Here is a 17,901-nt window from a genome sequence, read left to right on the forward strand (position 1 = left end):
AGGACAGGATCTTACTGACGTTTTTCTGAGACATTTGACACTGAATATGTAACTAAAAAGAAGGGTATTAACAAAGCAGGATAAATTATTCTTTATGGTTTTCTGAACCAGAGGTGTTTAACAGCACCTAAGAAGTCTCTGTCATATTTAAGACAGCTCTGAAGTGCTGGTGTCTTTGTAGTGCCACGTTAGTAAACTTTTTCTGTCATACTTACTGAAATTTCTATATTGTTTTTAATGTACTAGATATGTGACTTACCACAGATGCTGTTCTAGAGGCTTTTCTCTTTCTAAATGTGTTTTAAGAATCCTTGTTTAAAATAGCATTACAAGGGTATTAGACAAGTGGCAAAGAAGTTACAGCATTTTGCAAGTTGTTGAGAAATGGAGGTATTTCTGATTTTGAGGCACTTGAGCATTAAGAAAGATGAGTCAGATAGGACTCACATAATTTCCTACATTTGTTTCTCCCATGTACAACTATTTGATTCAGCAAAGCTTTTGTGTGGCGCCTGGGCTGGTGTTTACTTGTTCTCCCTCCTTCTCTCACACCCCTGCCGCTCCCATTTTTCTCATTGTCCCCCTTTACACCTCCTCTCTGTCCCATTCTCTCTGCCTCTTTCTATTTCACACATACACTTACTCTTTTTCTTTTTTTTTTCTCTGGCCCACTTCATCTTACAGGAGAGCGGAAACCAGAATTCCAGAACTTGAAATATGAACATAGACATTTTAATCTTGCTGCTATTGGGATTTCCTTTCAAAGCAATTATAATCTGTTTAAAACCCTTAGAAATGTGTTTTCAGAAATCAATCACCTATGGAAGCAGAGATTATTTTTAATATTTCTATTTTGCATGTACTTAAGAAGCTCTTTTTTTGGCCTTCTCTGAAGAAATGGATGGCATTTGTTTTCATCAAGTGTGCTGAAATTTCTGATCACACAGCCTTTCAAAAACCATAGTGAGCAGCTTCACTGTGACCGTTTGCAACATCAGATGTGTCCCTTCTGGTCCCATGGACTTTGTTATGTCCTGTCACTTTAAACACTTCAAATTTTGTCTTCCTCTGCCTTCTCATGTATGCACTGAAAATTAATTATTTAGGTTAAAAACTTAAGCAACCTAACTTTCTACTGCTGAAGTAAAGTTATACAAGTAGTATGTATTTTGTGACCATACCAACAGTATGAATATTCAAGATAATTGAACTATTTTTCTTTACTTTTGTATTGCATAAGTCTTATGTTAAAGATAAAAATGAGAAGTGTTGTAAGTAATTAAAGCGTGGCACTAAATTTGATGTTAATGGTGAAAAAAACTGTTCCACTCAAGCCCAGAAGGTTGCACCAACTGAAAATTTAGCTTCTAGAAAAATGTTTTTGCATGTTGAGTTGTAGATAGAATTGCTTAGAAGTTTATAAGTTCTGGCACTGTTCTTCAACAGCCCCTTTCTGCATTTTTTTGCAGTGGAAGATGAAGTTGAAGCGGAAAGGGTTCTTTTCTCATATGGATATGGTGCTAATGTTCCTACAACAGCCAAAAGACGACTAAAGCAAAGGTAAAAAAAGATTACTTCATGAATTCACTTGTTCGAGATAAACTAAATGAAGAATACATGCATTAGGTTTTGTATTAAGATCCAGCTAGTTTGATTAACATGAAGAGGTTTTTTAATGGCTTAAGTTTACAGGAATAGATTGAGAACTAGGACCTGTTAATGTAGTTGATACATATGAATGAGCATATTTTTGTAGGTCATTTTAAAACCTCTTCTCATTGACTTTTAGAAAGATTAATTATAATTGTATAAAATTAAGCAGCTGTAAAAACAGATTAGTTACATTGTTTACATTTATATAATAGCATATGCATTATTAATAACCTAAAAATCATTGTATTTAATAGTAAGAAAAACTTACTATGTCACGATATTAAGAAGGACAGTAGTTCAGAGCATAACTATTATATCTTCACTAATACAGGGTCTTATTCCACTTGCATTTTTTTTTAGTTTACTGTGATTTGGTCAATTTGAAAATTTGATCAACAGACTAAAACGATGCATAGGTGAAAAACATGCCTCTTGATCATAGTAATTTTGAACTAATAAATTTATATTACGCATTGTCTTTAAGAAATAATAGTGACATTTGAATGGCTCATTGTGAGCTTGTGTGTAGTGGCTGTGACTCAGTTCTCCCACACAACTAACAACGGGGTAAAAGGAAATGACCTCAGGCTTGCCAGGGGAGGTTCAGGTTGGACAAGTTCTTCACAGAAGTGGTTGTCAAGCATTGGAATAGGCTGCCCAGGAAGGTGGTGGAGTCACCGTCCCTGGAAGGTGAAGAGTGTGCAAAAAACCTCCATGACCCTGTTGCACACCTGGTTTAGAAAACTGTTGAGAGCTCTATAGCACCATTTCCTAAAGCTTCAGTTTATTCCTCTTTTGTCAATAGTTTGGGCACTTTTCTGAGTTTCCACTTTGATCCTTCTTTTTCCTCACTTTATTCGATTCAGTTTAGATTATTTACGCATATGACAACTCTGTTGAATTTCCTTTGAATGCTGAATCTGATGATCAGGCCAGGATTTCAGATATGCTTGGAAGACACTTTTTGAGCTTAGAAGCAGCTCTCTTGGAATGACTCATATACTCCACTTTTGTTCCAAAAGGCATTGACTAATAAACTGACTTAATCCTTCATAATAGTGTTGGAGACTTCATAGAGTTGCTTTATCTTTTAGAATTAAAAAGATTTAAAAAGCCATAAAAGACTGTGTATGGTTTACCTGTTGTTTTGATACAAGGAAAACTGCCAGGCAGATAATGTGTGTGATGCCTTTGGCTGCCAAAGTTTTTAAAAGCAAAGACTCTGACATCATCCTCTATTTAGCACCATTAAAGAAACACAGATAAATTTTCTGCTCTCTAGGATTGCTTAAGGAAAGACAATCTATTACAAATGGGAATAATCTTCTTTCTGGAGTCCACTACCTGCTCTTTAATCCCAGACATATGGGATGCTAAATGAAGAGCTCCTTTAAGTTCACATCATGCACTTCAGTCTCTCAAAGTTTGTACAAAATGGACCTTTTCAAGCAGTGTGGGGTCTGTACTTCTTTGGCCACTTGCCAGAAAACAGCTCCTTCATTACTTCAAACATAGGCATCCTTAGTACTAAATTGAGCCTGCCTGGGAGCGCTCTGAAGCATCAAGACCAAATGGCCTGTAGAAACCTGTTGCCATAAAACAGTTCTCAGTGTAGGATAAACTACATGTGAACAACATATTGGCAGTAATTTGCTTGCCATGCTGACTTCTCAGCTATGCCTAGGAACTGCTTGGGAAGTGTTAATGAGAGAATACAAAACACTACCAGGATGACTTTGGTGGTTTGCTAACAAGGAATTACCACATTTTTGAGCACTGCATAATTTTCTAGTATAGTTGGAATCAAATGTTTCCAGCATAAGATGCCTTTGCACATCAGTCCCTTTGTCTCTGCTTTCAATTCAAACTAGTCAAAAAACATACTAAAAAGTATGCCTGAAAGGTGTACTTGTGTTATCCTTAAATATTTGCAAATTCAGGTGAAGTTCACCGAGTAGTTGAAGCCTGGAAAATTACCATGGGCTGCATTCCTAAATTTGCCATGGGAAGGTATCCAAGTTTTCACTTACACTCTAATAGCTACTAGTCAAAAAAGTGGTTCCTTTCTCTTTTGTACTAGATGAGATTAGTGCATGAAAGAGTATGTTTATAACACAGATAAAGATTTTTAAGACTTCTGCCAAATCCAGAAGTCTATTCCATTTTACTGAGGAAGAGATGGATGTTATGACTGGTCAAATTTTCCAATAAACTTCGTACAATCATCTAGATTTATGCATGCTTAAGCCTGAGCTTCAGGTCAGTCAGTCTGCTTTCGACCACTCTACCCTCTCCTAGATTCTGTATCATAGTCAGGAAATGGTTGTGGAGTTACTCAAGAACCACCTGGATGCAGTCCTGCACAACGGGCTCTGGAGGTTGGACTGGATGGCCACTGTGTTCCCTTCCAACCTTGCCCATTCTGTGATTCATAGGAGTTTGGAGGACTAGGTTAGATGTCTGCTAGCAGGCTCTGCAGTGCATATTGAATCTTCCCTTTCCTGCCCATGGACCTGTGCTCTTGAATAGATTCACACCTCTTTCATTCTGGACATAAAGCTTACAAGAGGTTGAGGATCTAATTTTTTGACTAGGTTGTTTAAGTAGGTCAATAATCCTTTCTCTTCAAAGTTAATCTGTGACTTTACATAAGAGTTTATTTAAAACAAAATTTGCAATAATATTAAATTATTTAGCATATTAAATGTCAGACAAAACAATTTTGCCTCTCTTTTGAAAATGATATAATACTACATTTTCAGTGTTTTGCTGCAAAACATATATTAATGAGCATCTTTAAACCATTATTTAAGTTAGAATTAAAGTGAGTTTGTAAAATTGCTAAAAAGTAAATAATCATAATTAGATGAAGGATTTTCACAGTATTTCTACAGTTGTGTAGTATTGGACAAATTGTTATTACTATGCATAAAATATTACAATAGCATAACTCTGGGAATGTTATTTTAGTGCTGTTACATTTTGTAATATTTTGTAATATTTTGTTTTTCTAACTTTGATTATGCAGCATGTTTAACTCTATAGTTTATGTATGTTAATGTTTAAGCATTGGTGAAAAATTAAGGCCATCAAATCCTTTAGTATAAATTGTAGAATTTCTTTTGCCTATCTTGGAAAAAATTCAAGTTGAGCTTGCTTTTTACTGGCACAGTGTTCACTTGGCAAGAAGATTGCTGCAGCTAGAAAAGCAAAACTCGTTGCTTGTGAAAGATCTGGAACATCAGAAGGAACAAGTAATACAGATTTCACAAGAGGTAAATCATTATTACACAAAAATTCAAATATGTAGAAACATTACGGAACAGCTGTTCATAAAATGAAATCTTTTCTAAATAGTGTTTTTTATCTATTTGATGTTAAAAAATGGCCTCATAACTAACCAAAACTCCATGATAGAAGTTTTCAAAGAAGTTTATATTGTGTTTTGCAACTAATATTGAAAGGAGGATTACTTTACAGGCTAAACAAGAATGTAAGCCAGACAGACAACATTTTGATTTCTGAAGAGAAGAACAGCCAGCCAAGCTAGTTTGTTCTGTTTGATACTTAATTGTTCAATGAATGCATCACTACTTCTTACACAGCTCTTCTGTTAAATCACTTTTGAAGATATTTAACAAACCTCAGCTTGAAAGGTCCCAGAATTAGGGCAAACTAATTTTTTAAAAAATCTTTAAATCATCTTTTAATTTTTCTCATAGGAACAAAAGGACAACTAGGTTTTCTATTAGATGATGCCACCATATGTAATTTCTAGGCTTACTGTTTCAGGAATAGTAACAGCTTAACAGTTTGATTTTCAAAGCCACAGTAATTACAAATTAGAATTACTACACCCAAGTACTTCACAGAGTGCAAATACTGAAATTTCTACATATTTTTAAATTACTTGAATTTTATAAATTGTATGTGTATATGTATGTCTATATAGGTTATTTCAATGCAAGATACATGTACAGTGAAGTTTGGGGATTTTTTAACCAATACTTTAATTTTTTATGTATTCTTAGGTATATCATGGTAATTTCTATTTGACTAAAACATACTCTCTCAGGTTCTTACTTGGAAGAAAGGAAATTGGTGAATCATAGTTATCCTTGGTATTCTTCCATATCACTATTCTTTGTCTTAAATTGTTCTGTGTTTCACTTCATTCCTTACCCACAGTAGTTTTTTACTTGCTTCACTGATGAAAGATTCAGTATCACTGACCTTAGTTCAAATTCCTGCAGCTTTCCACAGGAGCATCTTCAGCTAATTTTTATCCTGTCATTAAATTTTTGATCTTTTACCATATAATTGTATACAATAAATCATAATACAACCCAGTACAAAGTTAAACTTTTTTGTGTAAAATTCTAAAACTTTTCTTTGCCGTCTTTACATGATTTGTACTCCCAGCTATTGTTTTTCTTGATTTTTTTTTTAGAACAAACTAGGGATCCTGTAGACAACAGCATGCTTAAGTAGACCATTATTTTTCTTTCCACTGAGAGTTTGTTCAGTCATCTAGATGAAGTCTAGAACATGGATAAAAAGCTGATGCAAAAGTGATTTTTTCAGCTTTTGGTTTGAACTTGGCTCAAATACTGCTACTTAAGTGCAGTATTTATTATACAACCTCTTCAGCTTTTTAAAGGAGGGAAGAAAATACCACAGTAAGTCAATAAGACCATAAACAGAGGCATTGTGACTCTACTTTTATTTTTAATCAATGGAAGCTGTTACATTAAAACCCTTGAAAATGCAGATTGGGGGAGTGTAGAGAGTGGTATCATTATTGCAGTGAAAATAGCACACAATTAGAACATAAAAGTGTGAAGATAGTGTACTAGTAATCTATTTGAAGGAGGTATGTTTCCTTTTTTGTGTATATAATAAAAGGTTAGGAGTTTATATTAATATGCAATTGGTTGAAAACAATAATATCCAATAATAGTTCAGTAATAATCAATTATAATTGTAATAATCAATAATCAGTAATAATTGTGCTTTATAAGTTAAAAAATTAATGGTAGTTATACCTTTTTTTGCAGCTTGACAGAGCAAATTCTTTGTTGAACCAAGCACAACAGCCATACAAATACCTCATTGAAACTGTGCAACAGAGAGATTCTCAAATAAGTCTACAGAAAGAACATATTGCACAACTTGAAAAAGATTTCAGGTAATTCAAATCACTGATTCTTGTTTTACTTTCTCTTAAACTGAGGGTAAAAAGCACTTATATTTTTATCATTAGAAAAAAATTGTGCTATTGTCCACAAAGTTGAGATATTAACACTCCATCACTGACCAGCTCCAGTCTTCATGCTGGAACTGTAGCTCTTGTTATTTCCCTCACAATGTCAGAAAAGGTAGTTTAGTTTTGGAAAAGTAGCTGTGACAGATTTAAAGTGAGTTTGGAGTTGAGAAGAGCTCTCAGGAAGTAGAGAAGAGTTCAGAAAACTAGAAGGAAAGAATGACACACCATTTGTACAACAGTAAAAATCAAGAAAAAAGTTGGAGAAAAATTATAATAGCATAGTCCACCAGTAAAGGGTATTTCAGCCAAAATTAGAGCATATGCTCTCATGGAGACTCTGATTTGCTACTGTATCCATCTGTCAGCTCTCTCTAACCACTGAGCAACTTCCCTAACATCTGATTCCCAGGTAAGCTGTTACAAAATATTATTCCTTTCAAGGAAGTTGATGGCTGAGTCCCACTGCACTACAGAAGAATTAGCATTTTAAGTATTCGGTGTTTATGTGGTGTCTTGGTTTAGGAATAGCAAACATTAACTATTAGGAGATATTAATGTGATTCTGTTATGAAGCAATTGCATGAAAAATACAGGATTTTCCACTAATCTACTGAAGCAATTAAAATAAAACAGGATTCACCCTAGCTAGTACTAATCTTACATATTGTCATACATATGTATGTATTCATAGTGTTTTGATGGTTTGGGATGGTAGTTATCCCTCGAGGATAACAAAAAATCTAAAAAATGCCTAAACATGCTTATTATCCAAGCAAATCTATATATGAATCAATAAGTTTAGAAATAAACTGAAATATTAATTCATAGTTCCTGACGATATTTTTCACTGAGCTTAATTTTGATTCACTAAGACTGGATCTTTTTTAATTCCAGAATCAAGTGTTTTTAATATTTTCCTAGAGTTGTTACATTGTAAGAAACACCTCAAAGATTAATTATATTTTTCCAGAAAATGAAAAATTCCAGTGCTCTCTATATACAGTGTCTTACTTTCCATTTGTGAAAAGTATCAAAGAATTGGTCACAAACTTTTAGATTATGGCAATAATAATGGAATGGTTTTGTTATCACAAAGTAGTTCAAAAGTATCTCAAAAGGAAGATAGAAGGGGAATGCATAGGTGAGGTCATTTCTGAAAGTGTGTGTTTCATGCTTTAAAATCTAAAAGAACTTAAATGTGTTGTTAACACTGATTTTCTTGAGTTAAATGGCTCATTGCCAATAATCTGTATGCTTAGATATTCTTCTTAAATTTACCTTACAAACTAAGGTACCTAAATTAGAGACTTAGGTTAACTTTCCTTAATAGTTCATGGAAGAAGTGACATCTCCAAAAAGTAATTCAGATTTTGGGTGGAGTGAGTTACTTCTTAGAGATGCCTATTGCTCTCCATTAACTGTAAAGGATTTTTTTTTTTTTTTTCATTTTAAAGGGACTCAGGTTAAGAAAGAAAATGAATCTGCCCTAGAATGTGAGCATTCATGGTAAACATGCCAGCAGTACTCCACTGTGGGGAGCTGGGGTGTGCTCAGCATTCGTCTATGTTGCTGTAAATGAAGTGTGTGGCCTGACAAAAAAAATACTATAGCAGAAAAAAGTAACACTTTGCACATCAGTTATTTTGGTAATTTTTTTTTCTGGTAGTTTCCAGTATTCCTTGTAAACTGAAAATAGCTTTTACTCCACTATCCCACTATCACAAGTTTGCCCAGTTTCATAGCCCAGAGAAATTCTTGAGAACAGCCTAATGTTTTAGGGCTTTTTGTGCATCTTAGTAGTCCTTAATTTTGTTATTCATAACTCCATATTTAAAACAAAGGTCCTAAACTGTTAGCTGGTATTCCCTGGCATACATGAGAAATCATAATCTGGGATGAAATTGATAATGTTGATCCTTTGCTTTCCGATAAGTGAGAGGAAGGTTAGAGGTAGGGATTTCTATCCAGAGAAACATTACATTCAAGAAATTTCTTGTCATGAGGATAACCTTTTGGAATCTGCTGATGACAGTTTTAAATTAAAATATCCCTTAGGTGATTTCAGATTACTCTCAGCTATTCCAGAACTGAATCAGAATGGGATTTAAGTAAATTAATGATAATCCTACCAAATATATGCCAAGTGAAGCTCTGCTGGATCAAAAGATTTAGCCCACTATTCCTATCCCTCTTAGTTTATTAAACAGCATTTTGTTGGTTTGTGCATGGAATATTTTTGAGAGGATGAGTTCAGAGAATTAATGCTCCTCAAGGAGAGCCTTAAATTCTGCAGATAATGTTGGTGCTATTAGAAAAGTATTAATGAAAACACTAAATATGGTTTATGAAGCCTGGTCTGTCTGTATTTCAGAGCTGAAGGAAAATTTTAATATTTGTAAGACCATTTTAAAATGAAATTGTTCTTTCAACCATTACCTATGATTAATAGTTGATAATACTGCAATTCTGCAGCAGCCTCTATTCTGAGCTTTAATTTGTGCTACACAAGGTACATTATTTTTTAACATTTTAAGTACAGTAATGCATTAGTCTTTTTTCTAAACAGCAATTTCACAAGAACCAGCTACAGGAAAAATAGTGCTTGAATTCTTGTTTTCAGATGAACCTTCAAAAATACTAGTGATTTTTTGGGTGCATAATTTTTTTAATCTCATATTTGAGTACCAGATTGGAGACAAATTAATGTAGTGTTGATAATGCCTGCACCCTGAGAATCAAGACTTAATTTATCCTTACAGCTGCTCCATGCTTGATCATAATTTTCCTTCCTTTTTATTTAGTGTGCAGATTCAATGGTGGAGGGGTGTTCTTTTCATGTTGTTTTTTTATCTCATCTGCTCATCAAAAGAGAACATTCTGTAAATCATGGATTCCCCAAGCAGAACAGGCACATCTGTGTTATCAGTGCCAGTGTTCTCTTATCACTTCCCACTCAACTGGAGTGTGGAGGGATCAGCAAGGACTTATTTGCAAGTGAATTTACTTTTTTAGTCTTAATCCATAATTGCCTCCTATACACAGTGATCACTGCCAATAGTCTTTATAGAACATACTCCTGGCGTGATTAGGTTCCAGCAGATTTCCCAGGATGATGAGTCAACACTTTATTGCAACCTATAAATGTTTTGCAGCAACCTGCAGCACTTTGTACTTCCATGTCTATTGAGAAGTTTGTTGGTTGTACTGGATGTGAGTTTGATTCTGTGATGAAACAGAGTGTTGCTTAACAGCAGATGTTGTTGAATCAGCACAAGAGGAAGACAAGCACAAGGAAGGCTATCTATGACAGAAATCTCATTTTGGATGTTCTTGGGCCATATCTTTATCAATTTTTCACAAAATAGCCTAAATTCCCTTATATAATGGTCCTTTAACAGGCCACAGATGTGTTCAGTATTCTCCACACTCATAATTCTATTAAAGTGTCATTTTTTACAGCAGTTATTTCTGCAAGAGGAATGGGAAAGATTCAGGCAGATCATTTTGATATAGTATTTTTCACAAGTCCGGCAGACCCATCTAAGTCTCTTTCCAGCATGGTCTTCAAAGTTCACTTCAGCTAGAGCAGCTTACCTGCCTTCATCCCTAATTGTCACACCTGTAGAGCTAAGGGTCTTTCAGAGCCTTCATATCAAAATATCTTCCTCTCTTGGAAGGACTGTTCAAGTGGTGCTCAAGGTTGCCTGTGTCAGTAGCTGTCAGACCGAATCACAGAGTGGTTTGGATTGGAAGAAACCTTTAAAGATCATCTAGTTCTACCTTCCTGCTATGGGTAAGGACATCTTCCACTAGATCAAGTTGCTCAAAGCACCATTCAACTTCTCACTGAAAGGAGAGAAACAACCAGAAAACTTATCAGACAGAATTAAAGTAGTGTATCCAGCAGACCTGGAGATACTTTGTTGGTTTGCTGAGAAGCGTGTCCCTTCTGAACATGTGGATCTTTAGCCATACCTTCCTGAGAGCTGCAAGAGCTGTTGTGGTTGGGGTAAATGCTTAACTGGGCTGCTGCCATTGCTGGGATTTGCATGAACAACTTAGGGACCCACTGCCAGGTGATTAAAGGGGTGCTGATACCACTGCTGAGGTTCAGGAGTGAAGGCACAAGCATATTATCACTCAGGGAGAAGGAGAGGTTGTTTAGGATAATGAGGCTCTGTCAGGTGTTGCCCACATACGGTGTTCACTCCCACTCTCATTCCCATCCCTTTAGGATTCTCCCAGGCAGGCCATGGGCTGTGCTGGAGCTTGGCCTCAAACAGAACTTGGCTCTGGGAGCAACACACTTTGTGCTTCTGAACTGAGCCATGCACCTGCAGATAGGTTTCAGATACAAAACCTTGGTCTTGAGTGACAGGGCATCTGCAGGATGCATTTATAGGTGGTCTGCATATCTCAAAATACTCTGTTAAGTAACTTCTTATTTATATTAGACCACATAGCACTCCCGTTAATAAAAGTAAATAGTGATGCTTAATAAGAGCAGTGCTGTGTGTGAGGATGACTCCTTGCTGCTATAAAGAAATCTCTCTAGCATACAGTTCTTTAGCCAGAAATGAAAACATCACATTTAGCACTCCTTTGGAAAAGAAATGCTTGTAACTATGTCATGCTGTGGGAAAACAAATCTATGAGTTTCATTCTTATGTATGTAGTGAAGTAATTGTAGTTTTAGTACATAATTTTCTGCTAAAAACATCTAGGTTTATAAATAACTGGAGATGTTAAAAGGACTTCATTCATAAAGAGAGGGTATTTATTTTAAATGTAGTTACTCAAATTTCTCTGTACCAATGGCTGGTTTTAAAAGAGGTTCACTTACGCAAAAGCAATACTCAAAAGCCTTAACTGTGTGGAAAATCCAGAAGCCATATAAGGATTTTGCTCACTAAGAAGCTTTGTACTGAAATGTTCCTTACCTAAACATTTTGGGTTCTCTAATTGCCATCTAAACATAAAGCTCAACATAGAGTGTTAGATGAGTTTTTCCCATCAAAGAATGGGCAATGAGCTTTTTATGAGAACATTACCATTCTGTGAAATATGCACCATCTATTCCAATAGTACTGCAGCTTCCCAGAGAAATGCTCCAAGCAAAATTTGTAGAAATATGTCCTTTTTTTATACATTTTCTGACCTATAATACAACTTTTAAAAAGTCTTTGGGTTGGTTTTTTTTACAGTTTGAAAAATTAATTTTAATTTGGACATTTCATGGATAGGTTTTTAAGCCTCCTGAAACATTTCAATTAAAATAATTAAGCAATACTCTCCTAAATCTGTTTAAAACTCTGAGCTGTGATTATTTAGCTGCACAATGAGAGATCACTGAATTGTCATGTATTCTCTCTTGGAAGGAACTTTTGTTTGGAAAATGTTTTATACCTCCCTTTCTAATTATGTGACTTAAGAACAACATTTGACCTAGACTAATAATTAGCTGCTTACTTTGAGCTATTCATCTGTAATTTGCAGACAAGGGATAGCTTCACTACATGGCTATATTATATATTCAGTTATATGTACAAAACCTTTACATATACTATTTGTATTTCATTTTTTTATATCTGAATATAAAATGAAAAAAAAATCAATATTGGACTACTCAGCTTCATGCTGTAAGGGCAAATTAACAGAAAGGCACAGTCTATTTCTTACAGCATCTGGAGTACACAGTTCCCTGAAAAAGAGACATACTTTTGTTTCCAAACTGAATAGAAGTAATAAAAAAATCCAGTACTATATAAAACCCATGTTTATTTTGTGTGTCCAGCATAAACATATTATTCAGAATATCTAATTATAGAAGCTTCTGAACAGGATAGTAAGTAATATATTTACACTTCAGCATTAAAAATGGTTTAGTTGCCCAAATTGAAAATAGTTTACAAGGCTGAAACTGGGAAATGTTAGTATCTATTCTCCAGAAAAATCATGTTGCCTAAAAATGTCTTACATATGATATCCAGGCTACCATGGCTTTAGATCCTGAGTGATCTAAGCAAGACAAAACAAGCCAGTGGTTGCTATGAGCAATGTGTATGCATATGACAAGCGTATTTTATGGTGAGCCCGCATTCCTGGTACCTGGATTCATACCTGGCTGGGCTTTAAAAGCATGATGGAATGAAACTAGATGTCCTCACAGACAATTTGGTTTCTTCTGGAAAGCACACAGAAAAAGCAGGATTTGCACTGCTTTTCACTTAGTTCTCTAACCTGGACTTTTCAGGCCGCAGTTCTCACAACGTGCACTTTCTCCACATTCAGGATGAGGCCATCAGTGACCAGCACTGTGGAGCACATCATGGTTTTATCTTTTTAGATGGAAGTTACAACCCTTGAGCTCTAGTGTTAGAAGCTGGTTTGCCTAGACTCATAGATGGTGGCTTCAGAATCATTGCAAGACACTTGAGGCACTCCATCACCAAATGGAGCAGCTCATCCTTGCCTTCAGCTGTAGGTCTCCACTGTACATGGCAAATCAAGTTATTTTGGTGATCCATGTGAAAAATAACCTTTAAAAAGACACCAGTGTCCATCCAGATCAGTGAAGGACCTTCTTATGTGATGACAAAGTGTCTAGTACCAACAGAAAGAGGAGGTTTACCAGCATGTGGCAAGGCAAGGATGATCTTTCAACAGTTCTCACTTAGGTCAGCTAAAACAAATTGTAAAGCTGCTCTCTGATTTGTAGCACTGCCACTTAAACTTGGACTAGGTTAAACTACTCTTTACTGGGAGTGTAAGGTATGTTAAGCCTAGAATCTCTTTGCTGCTATCCAAGACGTTGGTTCAGAGCTTTTTAATCCAGAAACTGAAATGGTCAGTTTTATTCCCAAGATGCAACTTTTAAAGGTATTTCTGTTTAACTTGTCATATGTTATCATTCTGTCTGTTAACTATTTTCCCACTCTGTTAAATGTGCATATGCCTCTTGCAGTATTCCTTCATGAGCACATGAATTATTCCCTTCTATCTGCAATGATGAAAAAGCACAAGTATTGCAGAACTACAAAATTCAAAGTCGCATATGCTTTGGTAATTCTACATCAATGTGTACGACAGAAAAGACATGAAGTGCTACTGAATGATGTAGTAGTCTATGTCCTATATTTTACTATAAACAAAGAAAATTAGAACTGCTCTACATTGATCACTTACGTCATATTATTTCAGAAGGTATAAGCAGTATAAGTAGAATAGGTTCTATTCTGTAAATGAAACTGAACCTCAAACATGAACTTCTGGTTCAGTCTGAACACCAATGATTATGCTTATTCAGTACACTAAAGTCTTAGAGAAACTTGTATTATTGCTTCTCTAATAAGTTTTTGAGCTTCTAGAAGGATTAGTTTATGTTCTTAAGAAATACAGAAATCCAAGAAAAAGTGATATGAAAGTAACAACACATGAACCCAAGAAAAAGAAGGTATAGCAATTTCATCATGATTAAAAATGTGACAGAAAATAAAACTCTTGAAAATATTAAAATATTTTTATAGTTTTTAAAATGTTATTACTTTTCTTTTAAATAGTTGAAACAACTGAGCAATTTGGCAAAAGGATACATTTTTTTTCTGAGAATTAATGAATGCCTAGAAGGAATTGACAGTCATAATTTACAATACAGAGCTTGTAAGGAACTGCCAGAAAATCTCTGGGGCAAAGAATGATGTTGCTTATTTGAAATGAGCGGATGATACACGGCCAATTAAAGATTGATTTATTTTGTTGATCATTTCTGGATCAAATATTGGAAATATTAAATAATTTGTGTTTGCAACATATTTAATTGCTCCATTTATGAAATTTTAATATATTTGCTTTTGAACTCCTGACCTGTTTGTGGTATTACATATTTGCATTCCATATGCAGAATTGCATTTTTCATAGTTCTTGATTTATGTTACAGTTTATATTGTACAACGTATTTTGTTAAGTCATGTTAATGGCATACATAACATGTCTTCCAAGAAAATCTCTGTGGCTGTTTTAACAAAATAGATTATATACTGGTATTATGCATGTATTAGTCTAAAATTTCATGTTAGAAACTGATGCTAGGCCTAAATAGGAAAATGCATTTAATTATTGTAGAACTGCTGCCTGGAATCACAATGTGTATGCTAAACATTTCAAATGTTCATGTGCTATAACTATGAAGACAAAGAGTGATTAAAGTTAAACATTACATTCTGCTATAAAGGTATGCCTTCATGCTAAATCAGTTTTCATACTTGCTTCATAGGATAAGCTTGATCCCATACATTATCCTGGAATAAAAATATTAAAAATAACAAAAATATCTTTACAATTTTTGCAGAAACTATACAGCTAAAGGGAGAAGAGCTGTATGTTTTTCTTCCTTGTATTTGCTATTTTCAGAATTCTAAATACAGTAGTATAAAGAGTTCATATGGTGTGCTACTGCTAGTGACTAATACAACAAAGAAATCCACATTTTGATACAAAAGTGTAGGTATAAGGAGACTTACTTTGCTTATAAAATAATCTCATTTTGCCTAGAAGAAACCAAGAAATGGTAATAGAAGATTCTAATCATTTAAATTACGCTTCAGAGGGAAAAAAAGAGGCATTTTATGAAGGCTTTGAATAGTTTTTCCGTTTGACTAAAATAAGAAGTTGTACGTACATTTGGGCATATTTATAAAAATTTCAGTGCTTGAATATAGAGAAGGATCATTTGATACAATTACTTGAGCAGATTTTTATTGTTGCCAGTATTTAGCTTTAGAAAATGCATGTTTCAGCCAGAACACAAGATTAAAAGAGATTATCTGTTGCTATTACTGCATTTCCTATCCTCTTTTTACCAGTCTTTTAAATAAAGAAAAGACAGCTTTGCTGCGTGTCAAGAATCAAATGGCAGCAGATTTGGAGAGACTTCTAAATGACCGTGAGGTAATATTCCTTTTTTAGCATTACTACCATAAGTGCACTTTTTTGCTACTGGGTCTTAAACCACGGAGAACAAAATGGTTTACTTGGATTTGATTTGTTGGGGTTTTCTTGTCTGTCGTTATCAGCAACACAGGTGACCATGTCTGTTGGCTGCTGGGGAGGGTCTCAGTTACACTATCAGTTGTTAAATTCTCTCTGATGGTTTATTGTCTCTGTTTTTTCTTTTTTTTTGCCTTGAACAATGTATGGTGATTGCAAGCATTTAACAAGAATCTAGATAAACACAGTGAAATTGATACACACGTAATCTGCAAGGTCTGCTTTTGCCACAGTATGCCTCAGGGATCTCTCTGTGCTCCCCAGTCCTTGCAGCCCTCAAACACTGGACCAAACCACTGTTCAATTTATTTCCTGTACACTCTTTTGAATCCCTTTTCAACTCCAAAAGAGAAGTTATGGAGAGGAAACAAAACAATAGTTACACAGGTTTCCAAGAAGAGTTGAGGTACTTTTTTGTATACTTACCTGAGTTTCATCTGAGCAAGAATCAGGGTGCTACTGGACTGGATTATACTCTCAGATCTAAAAGTATGCAAAATTGTGCTGCTTAGGGAACCCTAAGGGCTCTTGTCAAGATTTTTATCTGAACAATCTTAAGAGATTAATATATGGCGTAGGAGAGAAAATCTGCAGATTAAATGTCTGAAACAAAGGATGAAAATAAATTAAGTTTACTGCAGGAATTTGAGAATGTGAATAATAGCACAGAATTTTCTAAAGCTAAAGAGTACTGAAGATATAAAACCAAAAGCTGACCTAAGCAACTATTAAATCTTCTCCCAGAGGTGCTGAATGATTTGGCAAGGATTTCCAGAAAAAAATACAACATTAACAAATCAGGAATGAGGAAAAACAGTGCAAATTATAGATACAGAGTGATGGGACCTCACTACCCACTTACCTGTTCAGAAAGTGGTTGTAGAGGCATAGCAATAGTTCCCTGACAGCATCTTTCTTTTCTCTTACTGGTAAGAGAAAAGATGGAGAGATTCCTTTAAAAGAAGCTACAACTCCCCTAAATTATCCTGTCAGAGTTTGGATTATCACTCATTTTAAAACATTATTTTCATGGAAAACTGACTATCCAACTCCTGAAGTTTCATTCCACCTCCAAAATTGTTTTCCTTCATCTCCTTTTCATACTATTCATCACATTCCCTTCTTAGATCAGTAAACCAAAATCCGTGTCATTAATTGGTCCAAACTAGTTTGTCTCTCCCAAGCACTTAAAAAACTCCTTTTTGTTAGAACCAAAACAAAAGAGTTTCACTAGCAGCTGAGTCCAAGTGAACCTCAACTTAAATTAAAACTACTAATTCTGTTTGCTGAGTTCCAAACCAAACTAATGTATGATTTAAACATTTCTAGATAGTTTATAAACCTTACCATTATATGCATGCTTTATCATATCCTTACATTAATGATATGAAAAATACTCAGAGGAAACATGATGTAATTGTATAAACACGTAGTGTTTTTTCCAATATTATAGGCCCTTGGCCTAATTTCAAATTAATTTCTTTCAAAATTTCCTGTTCCTACTCTTTCTTTCCCAACCTCTGGTGCTGCCAACTAGTTATGCTCACAGAGCAATCACACTTGGGTGCCTACTTTTAGTAGTGTCATATCACTGAGCATGCATTGCAGCTGATTAAAAGCAGTAGAAAGTGATAAAAGAAAAATTTTTCCATGTTTTCTAAGGAAACTATAACATTTCTAACTTAAAGCTATGCAACATTTTTTACATCCAAACTACATTAGCCCCTGTGAGTACCCTCATAAACTATTCCTGATATGCAGCAGTTTGCTTCTTTGTGTCATTTCACCATTCCAGACTTTAAATTCTGTCAAACAATCAAGGGAGGCTGGCAGAGGAAGGCTTGATTGGAAAAGAAAAGCAAATGCTTGAGTCTGAAACAGACTTCTTCGATCTTTCTCATACCCTGAATGTTAAGAAATTGATCAAATATTTCCAA

The 17,901-nt window shown here is 34.9% G+C and overlaps 1 protein-coding gene across 2 annotated transcripts in view; it reads left to right on the forward strand.

Annotated features, from left to right (window-relative positions):
* The window catches only part of PIBF1 (progesterone immunomodulatory binding factor 1), a 106,246-nt gene that overhangs the window by 69,654 nt on the left and 18,691 nt on the right, over window positions 1–17,901 (forward strand). For both annotated transcript variants that reach the window (XM_059466591.1, XM_059466590.1), the window contains exons 13-16: window positions 1,470–1,560; window positions 4,826–4,928; window positions 6,711–6,841; window positions 15,781–15,865. In XM_059466591.1, coding sequence (XP_059322574.1) covers window positions 1,470–1,560; window positions 4,826–4,928; window positions 6,711–6,841; window positions 15,781–15,865 — 410 coding nt within the window. The remainder of the gene's footprint in view (window positions 1–1,469; window positions 1,561–4,825; window positions 4,929–6,710; window positions 6,842–15,780; window positions 15,866–17,901) is intronic.

The sequence above is a fragment of the Ammospiza nelsoni genome, chromosome 2 (assembly GCF_027579445.1).
Source record: "Ammospiza nelsoni isolate bAmmNel1 chromosome 2, bAmmNel1.pri, whole genome shotgun sequence".
Taxonomy (NCBI): Eukaryota; Metazoa; Chordata; class Aves; order Passeriformes; family Passerellidae; genus Ammospiza; species Ammospiza nelsoni.